The sequence below is a fragment of the Telmatherina bonti genome (genome assembly GCF_933228915.1).
Source record: "Telmatherina bonti genome assembly, chromosome: 1".
In the NCBI taxonomy this organism is placed as follows: domain Eukaryota; kingdom Metazoa; phylum Chordata; class Actinopteri; order Atheriniformes; family Telmatherinidae; genus Telmatherina; species Telmatherina bonti.
Window position 1 is genome coordinate 18,609,701 of NC_136619.1, and position 14,866 is coordinate 18,624,566.

Below are 14,866 nucleotides of genomic sequence, written 5' to 3' on the forward strand. Positions count from 1 at the left end.
CCACTCCCTCCTATAAAGAAGCAGAGAAAAACTTAAATATCCTCATGTTTAAAATAGAGGCTTTTCACTGCCTTCCAGTCTGGATGCGCTCATTCCCACTTGTCACAACATCTTCTCTTTCCCTCTCCAGCTGGGGTCAACATCTACTTTTTTTTTTTTTTTTTTTTTTAAAGGCCTAAAAAGAAAAACTGCAACTAAAGATACAAATAGGCCTACAAATAAACACAGCATGTAGTAAATTGGTATTAAATGATCCATTGAGTGGATCTAAAATAAACCTCAAGCCGTAATGGAAATATAGCTGCTTACTTCACTTCCTAGCCGCAGACTCTTTGGCTCAGTCTGTGGGTTTAACCCTGCAATGTAATAGGTGTTCTCCTGTAACCCCTAGACGACGACTGCATTTTCTGTGGCAGCCAGATAAAATGTTCTCGAAGCAGAAAGAACAAGTGCATAAACTGAGACTTAATTTTTCTGCCGAAAGCAATTCAAGACTTCCATTTTAAAGGAAAAACGAAAAACTATGTAGCAACTGCTCACAAGTGGTTTTGTATAAAGCCAGTTCTATGTTCGCAGTTCTATGTGCTTATGTTCTGGGAGCCACAGACACCTGATTAGGTTACATTTCTGCCCTGGTGACTAAGAGGCATGAGCCTCGAGGTGGCAGCCATGGCAGCAGGGATTTCTGCCAGAGATGCAGGCCAGTAATAGCCGAAGACCTCAGCAGCAAACTGAACCTTATTTCAGAGCAGATACTCTTTCAGCCAAGGATTGAGACGATGGTTCACTTTGGCCAAAACCCCCTCAGGTTACAAGCAGTGGTCCAACAACAAATTATCTGTGCACAGATGTTTATAAACCCTAAAGGACCACTGATGTCCCGATTGACTTAATTACACACACAAATTCAATTTGCATTTCATCATGAGGTCATGATTTACACATCTAATGTTTTTCAAAACCAGAAAGACTCGTTTGATTTTAAATGTAAAACTTGCATTAAATCAGGAAAGAACCTAAAAAGACTTAAATCCATTTGCTGTTTCAATTGACCTTTTCTTCCCTCGTTTTTAGCTGAAAAGCAGTAAGAGATTTCAATGATGTTAATAAAGAAGTCACTTGAATTCATAAATAGCTGGTATTTACGTCAGAGTGCTTAACTGAAATCTCATCTCGCCACAGAGCTACATGTCATATTTCACCTGGCATTACTTTATTTAAGTTGAGGACTTGATCTTTGAACATGCAGTCCAAGTATAACTGTGTCCCAGCTGTATGCTGTCCCAGCTGTATGAGTGAATGGGCAACCATCTCAGACAGGGTAAATAAACTAAGCATGAAAAGGAAAGAATCCCTTTCATCAATATCAACCAGTGCTGCGCTATACATCATTGGAAAGAATGACTAGTCACCTTTACAGCCGGGTGTACAGCATTTTTTACAATCTGCAACACAACTAAACATGTGGGTAGTCCTAGAGCAGGGGTCTCCAACTGCGGTCCTGGTGGGGTACCATCCTGCAAGTTTGAGCGTTTCCCTGCTGCAACACACCTAATCCAAATCAATAGCTTATTAACAGGCAGGTGCAGAGGATGACAGGTTGTTGGAGAACGTTTTCATTCGAATCAAGTTTGTTGTACCAGGAAAACACCAAAACTTGGAGGATGGTAGCTCTCAAGGACCGGAGTTGGAGACCCCTGTTTCAAAGAGTAGAGTTAGGACACAAATAAGATCATCACAGGCTCCAGAATCTCATTCTGATCTCATCTATCAGTACGGTACTAATCAGGTGCTAAGCACACATCGGTGACGAGTGCCCTCCCCCATCTCCATACTGGCCACTACAGCTCAACACTACGGGCTGCAACTAACGATTATTTTAATAGTCGACTAATCTGTAAATAATTTTTTCTTATAGTCACGATTATTTCTGTCACGCCCACCATCTCTGCTTCCAGTTGACGCAGCTCTTTTTTACAGGCTCCAGTATGTTTTATCCCACTCTCTTCATTTGCATCATATGAATGTCACTCTGATTCCCAGTGAGTCACAACATTATGTCGTTTAGTAAGTTAAAAGAATGACTCCTGAACCAGTTGAATATTAAAATTTATGCTTAACAACTTACTAATTTATTTTGAAACATTCAAACCATAGTGTCATATCCAAGCTGTACAGAATTTGCCTCAAAAGGAAACCAAAATATATCAAATATTTTAACATCTCAATTTCTGTAGAATTGCATTGAAATTATTATTTACATGTAGAAAAAGCCTGTTTTGTAGGTAAACAAGAGGCCAAAATCCTTTAAAACATTCCTGAATCCAAACGGTGATACGGATCACCACCAAAATTAAATCACTTCTTCCTTTTCACATTTCCAACAATTTCTGAAAATTTCTTGAAAATCTATCCCTAACTGTTTGAGTTATCTTGAACCCAAACAAACAGATAAACACCAGTAAAAACATAACCTCCTTGGCAGAGGTAACAATGGCACATCACTACTTGCTAATGCTAACTTTGCCATCCGGAATGCTGGAAACCATGACTCCGGGGTGCTTTCGTTTCAGATGATCATGCATGACTGTCGTGCTGCCGTGGTACGCCAACTCTGCAGGGCAGACTACATATTTCACCTGTTTGACACTTTGTTTAGCGTGAAATATTCCCAAACTTTGGAAATAGGTTGCGCCGCCATCAGTTTCTTCTTCGTTGTTTAACCAAAGACGTTGCACAAAATGACAAAACTGCCCTCAGCACTTCCTGTGGTGTTTTGCATCATTTGCTTGGTGTAGTTCTTATACTGTCTGAAAAGCTGTGGTTGGTAAATGGCGTTAAGTTGCCTGGCACAGCGATTTATTAGCAAAGCCGTTTATAACGCAACGCCTCCACAATGAAATTTCGCATTGATGAATTTTCATTGTCGAAAAATCGTTGCAGCCTTACTCAACACTCACAAAATTTGGAATTTTAAAGCAGACATGTGGATCTCTGACTGGCATCACAGTACACACACACCAGCACACATACACAGCCACATATGGAGAGTGCTGCTTGGTGCTGGTTGCTCAGACTGCGGCCTGCTCTTCCTCAAAAAACACCTCATGTTTAATTATAGACTCTAGAGAAAAAAAATAAATAAAAAAATAAAAAAGCAAGCGTTTTCTACCACTGAGTCATCCCAGATATTTAAGACCAATCAATTGATAATGGCCAATTGTGCAGAAATGCTCTGCTTTACCAGTAAGCAACCACTGTACTCGAGATGCCATCTAGATGGGAAGGTGGACTGAGTGGGATGTAGGCAAATGAAAACTCAGTAGGAGGTGGGAAGTAATAGGATGTGCCAAGAAGGCTGTCTATGTTACATTCATGCAAATAAAAATCGGCACCCCCTCTTCCCCCCACCACCACCAACAGAAAAAAAAAAAAAGAAAACCCAAAGCCTATATAGATAAACACTTTGTTTTCTTTAATCTAGAATCAATTTCTTTTGTTTTAGTGGATCCTTTTCAGCACTTGATTTTGGGGGAAAAAAATAAAGTCTGGCAAAACTTCCACTTGTTTTCTTAGACACTAAAAACCAGTTCTAACATTCCAAGATGAAGAAAAGCAATTCAGTACTTTAATCTGTCTGATGTTGTCCAAACTGTACATGAAGAAGAATGGTTCACATTAAGTCTGTCACAGGAATTCCTGCTTGGAAACCCACAATTTGACCTGTGTTTAAAGTTACACATGCCAAGGTTGGTCACAACAAAGTGTGAAATTCCATCATTTTGTTCACTTGAACTAGGCCAGATATTCCTCCATCAAGCACACACCAACAGAAATGCTTATTGGTTATACTTTACCATCGAAGTTACAACTTTCCTGGATTACTGAGCAGGTAAAAATGTCGATATATTCACATCTTATTGTCCAATTGAGTGTTAGTTGACTTGACGACACATTTCCCCAACATTTACCTTGTAGTGCAGACAGAAGCTGGAGATAAGTGAATCAATCTTTTATGTCTCAAAGCTTCCCATGTCCAAGGTACGACCAATCAGAATCCCATGTTTTTAGTGAGTATGGTAGAGGTTTAGGAGCAAGATCAATGAACAATGACAGCTTCTATTTACTGACTATAGTTTTGCTACATTCATATGACTGATTCAAGTTCACTTTTGACTTTGTTGGACAAGTTCCCTTTTTATTATAGCTGCACAATATATCATTTGAGTATTCTCATCGCTATGTGCATGCATGCAACACTCACATCGCACGTCCTGCAACGTAGGAGGCAAATTAACTTGATGTCATCAATTTCAAAGGTTCCTGACACACAGGTTTGTTTATTTAAGATAAAGATGGTCTTCACGTGGCACTTTGGTGAAAAGAGCTAAATCATAATAAATCCCCATTCCCACCAAAAGAGGCACTGCACTGATATTTAGCAAAAGAGAGCAAGACCCGTGTGAAGAAGAAGAAAACTCCTTATTTTCCCACTTGTGAGCTAAACATGGAGAAACTATGAAAAAACTATCACTGTTTTGCGTTATTTTATTTTTGTCACATGCAAGTATTCTGCAGAAATACACTAACAATAAGCGCAGTATGAACAGACGAGGCAGAGGACCCTCAGTGCAATCGCTATGTATTTACCCACAATGCAATCCTACGCCACATGCATGACATTAGTTTTTTTTTTTGTAGTTTTGTATTTGGAATGCTTGGAACAGACCAAGACCTGTGTTTGTAGGCAGACTTAGTCCGCTTCTTTGATCCGAATCAGAATTTGTTTGGCACGTTCACATTTCCCCAAACGAAGCGGACATTCCGAGCATCCGGACTAGGATTTGGATCAAAAAGACTGATGTGTATGTTTCCTAAGACTCACACTTGTCAATGGACTAAAACTAAACTTAAAACTAAAACTGTTAAAATTTCTGTATTTTTCATAACGCATTATAAATCACTGGGTTAAAATAAAAAATTGCTATATCAGTTTATTTCCAATATTGTGCAGCATGTCTTTATTTGGTTTCATTTGTTTCTGTGAAATAAACCATGTGGTGCATCAGATGAAGTTAATGTATCAACGGCAGCAAACACATTTTGAATATCTATGTTCATCAACGCACAGCAAAAAACCAGCAAACATGTCTATCTTTGTGTTGCAATGACAGACGAGACGGTTTGAAACCAAGCAAAAAAAATTATAAACACCACTAATAACACAATGCAACACAAAAAAGATTCCACATAAGATGGCAAACCAAAGATAAACATGGTTTAAGGAGCATAAAAGGAGAGCAAACACCTACCGTGACCTTCAACAAGGTCCAACACAGAGCAACAAAGCAAGGGCTAGTAAGCACTATGTGAACTACAAGGCCCAGTTAAATTGCTTCCCAGTGGGTCTCAGCGGTTAAGCCGTCGCAGGTTTGGCAAATATGATGCTTTATTTACAAAGTTTAATTGCACAGTTGCCAATGGCAGTAAAAAGCCTCTTCATTTTGCAGCTTTTACAGCCACCCCGATCACAAACTCAGCGCTTCTTTTCCCTGAGCACCTGTGCGTGCAATCTACTTCAGGAAGTGGTCATAATTCAAACTGGACTTGCCTACCACATCCCTGGAAGATGGATTGAGCTGGATAATAATGACATTTCCCACATGCTCCTATTGCTGATAACACAGCAGGGCCAACCTGGCTGAACTACAAACTGTTGCGAGCACAAACTGTTTGCTCCCTCCTCCTGACATCCATTGCATTACTACTGTGATTAAAATGTCATTACGGGTTGCTCATTCCTTCCGCTCTGTGGCCACTGGTCATGACAGTAGCCTGTTTGCAAGCAGAACAAAGAGACAGATCAATAAATTAGCCATGCGTGGTTGATGAGTAACCGCTATGAGACTGAGCCTTAAAAGTCCGACTGGTCATGAAAGATACAGACAAACCAACTTTCTTTTACAATTAGCAACTTAAGATTTTATCATCTAGTAAAAGAGCTACATTCAGCTTCTGATAAACCTCAACAGTACAAACTGAGTCCGATTTCTACATTTAATCCCATAGAAAAATAAATGTTTCCTCTGAGATTTCTCAGCTAACAAGTGCTTTTCCTAAACTGATTTCAGCACTAAATAACTGAACAGCTACAATGTACAGAGTGTATTTATTGATGGTTCTGCTCAGCCAACTCTTTATAGCATAATGAATGCATAAACACATTCTCTAAAAAAGGTCAGCGCAGTTGGGAATGGAAAGAAAAAGGCTGCTTATTGCTGTCGTTAGTCGGGAAAGCCTGATAGAATTTGGTTAGTAAAATAAATGATCAGCAATGTCGCCGCTGGCCGAGCTGCATGCCAAGAAGGGGTTCCAGCAGCAGCTGATGGCAACAGTTAACTACGGGGGCCTGAGAAAAATGACATTTCCACAGAAATGGAACGAAGGCAGAGCTGATCAGCGCAGATGCACAGAAGCCTGGCTCATTAGACGAGGGCTGCCATTTTGAAAGGACACATTTTAACACAGGGCAACTTGAGGAGGTGCTGTGAGACTACATGCTGTCATTTCTTCTGTTCTTTTTTTTTCCCCTCCTGCACATTTAATTATAGATTTAAGATTAATGCTTCTCCATTCGATGGGAATGCCATCCTACCAGCCAGACAAATTACAAACCAGCAGGTTGGAGTTAGACATAGCCGGGAGATGTGTAACAACAGTGAGGAAAGATGCCGTTCCCGAGGCATGACACACACATTGGAGCCTGCAGCCTATAAGGTCATGTGTCTTTCTCTGACAAGCCAAGGTCCAGACAGCCAGATAGAAAGGTAAGGAGGGGGAGGGGGGGGCTTCGGGGTAGGATTTACTTTTGCCCATTAAACTGCCAGAGAAACTCACTTGCACATCAAACACTGCAAACAGCTCCCCCCACCCCATCTCAAATGACAGGTCATGTCTGCCACCCAACTGACTCACTGTCCACACACAGGGCACTACATCTCTAAATTCATTGGCTGCTGATGGATCCACTCGTTGCAATACTAGTAGCCATGAAGCGTATTGATCTTTGCGCGCAAACTTGGCACATAACACAAGTGATTATCAAGCATGGTCCCTGCCTAGCAGGAGGAGGGAAAAGGAGGGGGGGAAGGAGGTGACATTTAAAGATATCACGAGATTCGCTGCAGTATTATCCGTATTACAAGGCTGAATATCAAGCACCCGGTCTTTGAATGAAGGGGTGTGGCAGGGGAGCCGACAGGCAGCCATCCTCTCCATATATCCTGCTGGGGGGCTGCTGCGGTGGACGTGCAGTAGAGCCTACATTCACCCTGTCTCTTCAGCTCTCCTCAGCACACTGACCACGGTCACACAGGCGCAGGTTAAGCTGGAGGAATGGGAAAGTACATGCACACTCCGGCCGCTGCAAACACGCTGGATAAAAGCTGAAAAATAACATCCACGGCTCAACACACATGGCTCTCACTGCGAGCCGCCTGAAGGATTATCACTTGGGGTATTTAAAAAAAAAAAAAAAAAAAAAAAAAGAGCAGGAACAGGCTTTATACAGGTTGTCGCCCTTGGAAATGTTGCGTTATGGACAATTAGAAAAAGTTGGAAACAATTGTTGGTGCGGTATTAGTGGCGACTTGACTGACACGGTAACATGGCGGAGCCTCTTGGCCGGTGCAGTTTAATTTACGTTTCCAGCTCCTCCGTCAATTCTCCACGTTTCTTTGACTCTGTCTTCAACACACACACACACCATACAGCTAGCCTTATCAAACCCAGGAGTTTTTTTTTTTAATTTATTATTATTATTTGTTTTGTTGGCAAGATAATTGTGTGAACAAAAATACCACGAACTCACCAAAGCCTACCCCCCGCAGCAGATGCAGCCGAAAGCCAAGCGATGCAGGCGAACAAGTCGACAATTAAATATTCCACAAGTTCCCTTGTTTTAGAGGAGCATCACCGCGTCTGAAACCCAACTTAACTATTCAGAAAAGAAAAGAAAAAAAAAATAGCCGAACAGACGCACTGAAATGCAGCGCAGTCACACGCCAACAGGCTCCCATCCAGCAGGCTCAGACCCACGCTGAGCTCTTTCTCTCTCACACACACACACACGGCGTGTAGTTTGATTATTATAAAGCTTGGTCGGAGAGGAGGTCAGACACATCTCCACTACGCCTGCTGCTGCGGGGGAGATGGGCACCAGAATAAGCCGATTACCGGGTTGTAAACCTACCTTCGTATCCTCTACTGGAGCATTTCAAACCAGGCAGCCGCGTAAAGATGCACATTAGCCGACAGTCAGTCCCGCTTTTCAGCACTAAAATATCCTGCGCGGTGAGGGAAATTTCCAAGTGGCCGGGCAGCGCGTGTGTGTATGAGGGAGAGAGCCGAGGCAGAACGGTGTGTATGCGCTGTGTGAGTGGAAGAGAGGGACAAAGAGGAAATGCGTCACTGATAACAGCCCATGCGTTTTGTAGTCCATCGATGCAGAACTACATCATGAGTTAAACTAACTGGTGCGTAATAATTTCATCAACTTAATAATTAGGTATAATTTCCACCTGCTTACATGTTAAAGAAGAAGTTACCAGCAGCATGAATAGTCTTATCCTCTTATGATAGTACAATCAGAGGAACCAAGCAAGTAGGCTACTTTAGATTCATTCATTCATTCATTCAGAATAAAGTCATTTTCTTGCAAGAACTTTACTTATAATGATACATGCCTGAATTGTTTTATTGGCACCAATGCTGTGATTTTTCCAGCACCAATGAGGGACTGAGGGAAGGTGTGGGTAAAAGACAGATTGAAGACTCCCTCACTACACCCTTAAGGTTTCAAGCAAATACAAATGGTATTTTGGCACATACATCACACTTGGCATAGTTAAGTGACAGAAAAGGATAATTAAACTATGAATAATTATGAATAACTCACTAAAAGGAGAGAAAAACAGGCGTTAGCGTTCTTCTTCATGTTTAAGCCTTATTGTTTCATATGTCTGTTGTAGCATCCAAACAAAATTAGACAAACGCATCAACACACAAATGCAAAATCCATGTGCATCATTCTACAGATGACCAAATATCAAATTTACAAAGAAACAAGGCAACTTTAAAGGTTCATCAGTCCTCAGTGACATGAATAAAACCTTACTTTATTTTCTTAAAGGCCCTACGCAACTCAGATTCATTGGTTTAGACTTGTATTTAGTCAGTCTTCCAGGAGACATTAACATGCCATAGTATTTAGAAATACATATTCATAACAATTCCCCTCATATTGAACTTTGCAACTGCAGTTCCTACCATTTTCTGTTTTAGCTCCTTTCTCTCAACCTCAGCTGACCAAAGGGAAACATTGTTTTAAGCAGATCAGCCAATAAAATCTAATGACTAACAGTGACTATCATTCTAAAGTCTCAGCACTAACTCTGTGTTTGTCCCAGCAAGTTTCAGTTTACTCGCATATAAAAGCTACAAAGCCACACTGAAGAAAGGAGAAAACCCCAAAGGGTGTGTCCTCTTAAACGCAGTGAACTTCATCCAGTCACAGGTGACATTTGCTTGTGTGATATTATAATGATGAGCAACTCTTTTGACATGAAAGTCTATGGTTAGGGACAATCTACGCATTCTGAAAATGGGGAGCTATTAGCAACCTAAAAGTGGGACACATTGTGTGTTAAGTTTGTATTTAAGTATTTTATTATTTGGAGGGGTGAGCTGGGTTGAATAAGGACATAAATACATGTTGAGGTATTTGAGACAGTTGCTCTATATGCTATAATTGGACACTTGGTCCATGTAGTGAAGATACAGTTGGGTGAAATGTGAACCTAAATGAGGAAGGGTCAAAGCTTCGAGCTGTTAACCCCAGCTGGAGCAGGATAACCACGGCTAAATTCCTGACATTCTGGTGGAAGCCCCTCGTTACTGTCAGAACAGTTAACACTGCCTGCCCATCGGCTTCACACTGGGTTCAGTCTGCTCTTCTAATCTTTACACACCAGCCAGCCACAACATTAAAACCACTGACAGGTATAGCGATTACCACTACTCATTTTGTTACCGTGTAAAGCCCTGCTGGGAAAACCTGCATCCTGGCATTTACAGGGAGGGTCCACCTGTCATCATTTAACCATTTAGTCAGACCAGTCACACTTAAAGGTTTGCCACCATCACCAGTAATTCTGACAAGTTTTTTTCCTTCTTTTTTTTTTTTTTTTTAAAAAGAAGTTATTCCCTGTGTGGCAGGACAAGTAATATATTTTTAAGTTAAAAAAAATTCTAATACAATGTCTTCCAAATGTAATTTACATGGCAAATTTTACTGTTTGCATTCAGTTAGTGTGAAGAAATGAGAGAAATGAGGAGTATTAATGACCAGTTTTATTCAGGTGTGTCAGGATCTGATAAATGCATGACTTCGGTTGTATTATGTAGCTGTTATTCCAGACATTTCACTTGTCTGGCATAACAACACCCATAACACCAAACTCCAGGTTTGTGAAACAGTTCTTGTAGAATTTTTAGGGGTTATTTGTTGAAGTTATTGAAAGAGTATTTCTCATTATACGCATTTTATCTTTTTAAACTTTTGATATTGAAATACGTGTAAACCAATCTGGAGCTTTTAATCAGCTTGTTAGCCATCTTGAAGGTGAAAATGTGAAATGTACTCCTGCGTTAAAGGTTTTTGAGCTGAAAAGGATCCAAATTAGATCAAAGCTCCATAAATAATTCCTGCTCGAGTAGCTGTGTGAGCCAGACTTACTTTTTTTTTTTTTTACGAAACCCATAAACTTCCCATCCAAAAGCTATGGTTGAAAGATGTTTGTGAAACTAATTAATTTTCCTTTCTAATTAACAAAATTAAAAACTTGAGCTTTAGCAGCTTTCAACTAATTCTCAAACGGGTGAAAAAAGACAGATGTCGCCACCCGGTGGCCAAACACGCAAAGTACAAGTTGCAGAAAAAAGGGTAAAGAAATCGATCTACAGAAATAATCAACAAATTAGTAAATATGAAATTATTCTTATACTTTATAATAAATATGAGAGAAAATTACAAAGCAGTGATAACACCATGTAGACAGAGCGGAGGACATTTTCCACTTGATCTGCAGAATATGAACATGGTATCCTGTTTCAATAAAGGATACTGTGGTGCTTGCATTAAAAAAAAAAAAAAAAAAAAAAAAAAAAAATATATATATATATATATATATATATATATATATATATATATACATATATTTCACAAAAATGACCTTAGAGACAAAATATTTTTTGAAATGTCTATTTCATCCATTTTATTAACTGCTTCAAATGTCTCACTAAACAAAAAAAAAATCACTTTTCATTGGTCCTTTTTTTTTTTTTTTTTAGTTTTTAGCAAATGCAGTTTTTAATAATCCAAATCTTTAATCAGTGCCTGAAACAAGACTCACCAACAGAATACCAGTTTTCTGAAAATAGTTTTGCAACATAACAATACAGCAACACTGCAATTCCTGTCCGAGTTCAATGAAGACTATCTAATTCTGATTTAAATAGCAACTATTATAGACTACGTTTATAGATTACTCATATCAAAATTTAATCTTTAGTCTCAAAAATGACATTCAGCAGCATAACAAATGAAAACCTATTTTCTTGTACCTCAAAACAGCTTCAGCAATAAGTAAAGCAAAACTTTGGAAGGATTAAACATGTTAAAAAACAAAACAAAAACAAGTCATCACTAATAAAAATGACCTACATCTGTAAAAAATTATGATATACGGTATTATAAAATAAAATCCAGCCATGAATTACATACTGGGAATGTTCCATATTGCTACTAAACTGATGCTTTGTGATATTTTACAGTGTTAAATGAAGATATTCCAGGTCATGCTCTTCTTATTGAGAACATTTGTAAAATTGAATGCAACAAAAAGTAAAAATAAAAAAACAAGCATATATATATATATATATATATATATATATATATTTTTTTTTTTTTTTTTTTTTTTTGGTATCAATGGTATCAATGTTCTACTTATGTTAAAATAAATAGCTCCAAACACATAACCATCTACTGCTCTGCATCTTCCACTTTGGGCTTCGGTTCCCGAATAGCAGACTCCATTCCAGGTAAAGAAGTCCTCCGACGAGCAGCAGTCTCGATGCTCTGCACCAGCTCCACATCCCAGGGGTGGGTGACAAAGCTAAGCACCTCCCCATCCTCCGTCCCTCCTGCTCTTCCCACTCTACCCGCTCGATGGATGTAGTCTGTGTGGGATTCTGGGAAATCATAGTTGACAACCAAGCCGACTCTAGAAGTGTCCAGACCCCGCGAAGCGATATCTGTGCATATCAGCACATTCACCGCGCCCTTTTGGAAGGATTTGAAGATACCTGCACGCACAACAGCAGGCATCTCTCCCTGCAGTCGAGTATGCTGAACCCCCATTTCCTCAAGTGAATAGCCCAACCAGTTCACGGTGGCAGACTTGTTGCAGAACACCAGAGCAGCAGCGCCTTCTTTCTTCTGTTGCAGCAGCTTCAGAGCCTGATGGAGCTCCAGGATTTTATCAGCACTCTTTACCTTCAGAAAGGTCTGTTTAACGTGGGGCATGAGGCAGTGCAGCATCTTGCTCTTAAGAGTCACTATTCTGCCGAGGTCCGTCACCTGACTAAGCACTTCACCGACACCGCTTGGGAAGGTTGCCCCCACCAGCAGCAGCTGGGCTTTATGACCCAGGCCGCGCGTTTCCTTAGGATCACTAGCAATATATGTGTTGGAAAGGATGTTCTCCAGCATATCTGAGAAGCTGGGGTCAAACATGGTGTCAGCTTCATCCACCACCAAAAAGCTTAGTTCACTCAAATCCAGACACTGTCTTCGCAGCGCCTTGACTAAGGCACCCGGTGTAGCCACTAAAATGTCTGGATGACTCCTCTTAAAGGCTGTCTTGATCTGTCCAACACCTCGCCCACCACCTACAGTTCTTGTACGCAAGTCAAATGGAGCACACAGAGTCCCGGACACAGCAGCCACTTGCTCGGCCAGCTCTCTAGAAGGCACAAGGACAACAGCACGAATCCTTTTCACATTCTCTGTATACATATCGGACTGCTTAGAAGCCAGCAGCCTGTTTACAATAGGTAGTAGATAGCTTAGTGTTTTCCCACTGCCTGTCTCTGCAGCACAAAGGATGTTGTGCCCTTTCATGACCTTTGGGATGGTCTGGAGCTGCACAGTGGTGGGGTGGGTGATACCAATTCCCTCTAAAGTTCCGATCAGCTCCTTGCATATGTGGAGCTTTTCAAACGTTATCGATGTCTTCTGTTCATCATCCTGGTTTTGTTTCCCCACAACGCAGGGCGCCACAGCCTTGGTGTTGTTGATTATAAAATAGTCACCGAAAGATTTGTTATGTTTCCATCCCTTTGAGCAGAGAAGAGGCTGCTCGAACTTGCCCAAAATGTATCCAGCAGACTGGTTTAGAGTGGGGTTCTTGCTCCGGATCAGGAGCTTTCCAGCTTTCACGGTGTTTATCTTGTTTTTACCCCGAGTTTGCTTCACGTTTTCAACGCGCTTCTGAAGATACCGAGGGACGCGGATAACTACTGGGTCCTCTGTTGTCGCCATTGTTTGACAAAAGCGAGTCTGTCCAACAATAGAAATGTCATGATGCCAAGCCGACACTTTCACGGGTTGTGGTCGGTAAAGTCTGCAGGAACCGAGAAGTCTCCACACAGCCAAAGCTATACTGCCGACCTTGGGGGTCTGCATCGTTGGGTTTAACTAGCCCGGTAAAGTCCACCAGCCCGCTGGGAAAAAAAACTACGACAACGCAAGTAAACCACTCAAACGTAGAAGTGAATCCAATTACATCAGCTGTGAAATTTTAAAATATCTCCAAATTACAACAAAACTCTATAACTCCGTTAGCATCTTAAAGCCTTCGCCATGCTTTCTTGGCTTATAGTGATGATGTCACTGGCGCGGGATAATGACGTAAGCAGTACCGCAGTATGCCCTATGCCCTGCAGGGTGCGCTGTTTTGTCACATATTAAAGTTGCATTCAATGATCGAAGTGGTACAAAGATGACACATTCTTTAATGTTCAAAGCATGTTTTTTTTTACGTGTGTAGGTGAAACTAGACAAATTTATGTATTTATATATAAGTCTTCTCTCTTGGACCGGTTGATTTCACCCTTTTTATTAATTTATTACATTATTATTATTTATTTTATTTAGGCACTGGAGGCGGTGTGAAGGCCTATTGGAACTGTGGTGTTTATCGTTCTTATTTTTATTCCGACAAAAGAAGTGCTTTTTGGAGGCCTAAACATGCTTGAAAATTTTGCAGTGAAAAGAAAAATTGATATATCACCCACAAAAGACAACATGCCTGCACCAAATTTTCTAAATATGATGCCAGTAATATCCTTCACACATGTGCATGTCATTAATTGCATTATAAATTATCGCAGCCCCCTTGTGACAAGAAATGAACCTTTTTAAAGTCTTAAATGACCCGATGTGCAGTCTGGCTGCACCTTAGGTCAAGAGGAGCATGAGTAGAGGTCACCAGGGAAGGCGGTGGAAATAGGCACCAGGAGTGGCACCATAGATGCGAGGGCCTTCATTGCCACTTGCGGCTCTAATCCTTCCTAATTTTGTTTTGTGTGCTTTTTAATTTGGCTGCCTTAATCTGTTGTTTGTTTATGTGTCTTTGGATATTTGGTTTCAGCCCTCTGCTTGAAAAATAACCCCTATTTAAGGGAATATTGTGCTTTTGCTGCCATTGTATGTTGTATTTCAGTTCCCATCTGTATTAAATAAGCG

At 40.6% G+C, this 14,866-nt stretch overlaps 2 protein-coding genes across 2 annotated transcripts in view; both read right to left on the minus strand.

Annotated features, from left to right (window-relative positions):
* Positions 1 to 8,390, minus strand: part of LOC306759989 (talin-2) — an 89,188-nt gene extending 80,798 nt beyond the window's left edge. The window contains exon 1 of the mRNA XM_079245735.1: positions 8,252 to 8,390. The gene's annotated coding sequence lies outside the window, so the exon portion shown is untranslated. The remainder of the gene's footprint in view (positions 1 to 8,251) is intronic.
* Positions 8,391 to 12,100: 3,710 nt separating this feature from the next.
* On the minus strand, positions 12,101 to 13,927 carry ddx28 (DEAD (Asp-Glu-Ala-Asp) box polypeptide 28; the record flags this gene model as incomplete). Its single annotated transcript, XM_079259936.1, has 1 exon — positions 12,101 to 13,927. The coding sequence occupies exon 1, from the start codon at positions 13,802 to 13,804 to the stop codon at positions 12,101 to 12,103; it is 1,704 nt and encodes a 567-aa protein (XP_079116062.1). The 5' UTR covers positions 13,805 to 13,927.
* Between the last annotated feature and the right edge of the window lie 939 nt (positions 13,928 to 14,866).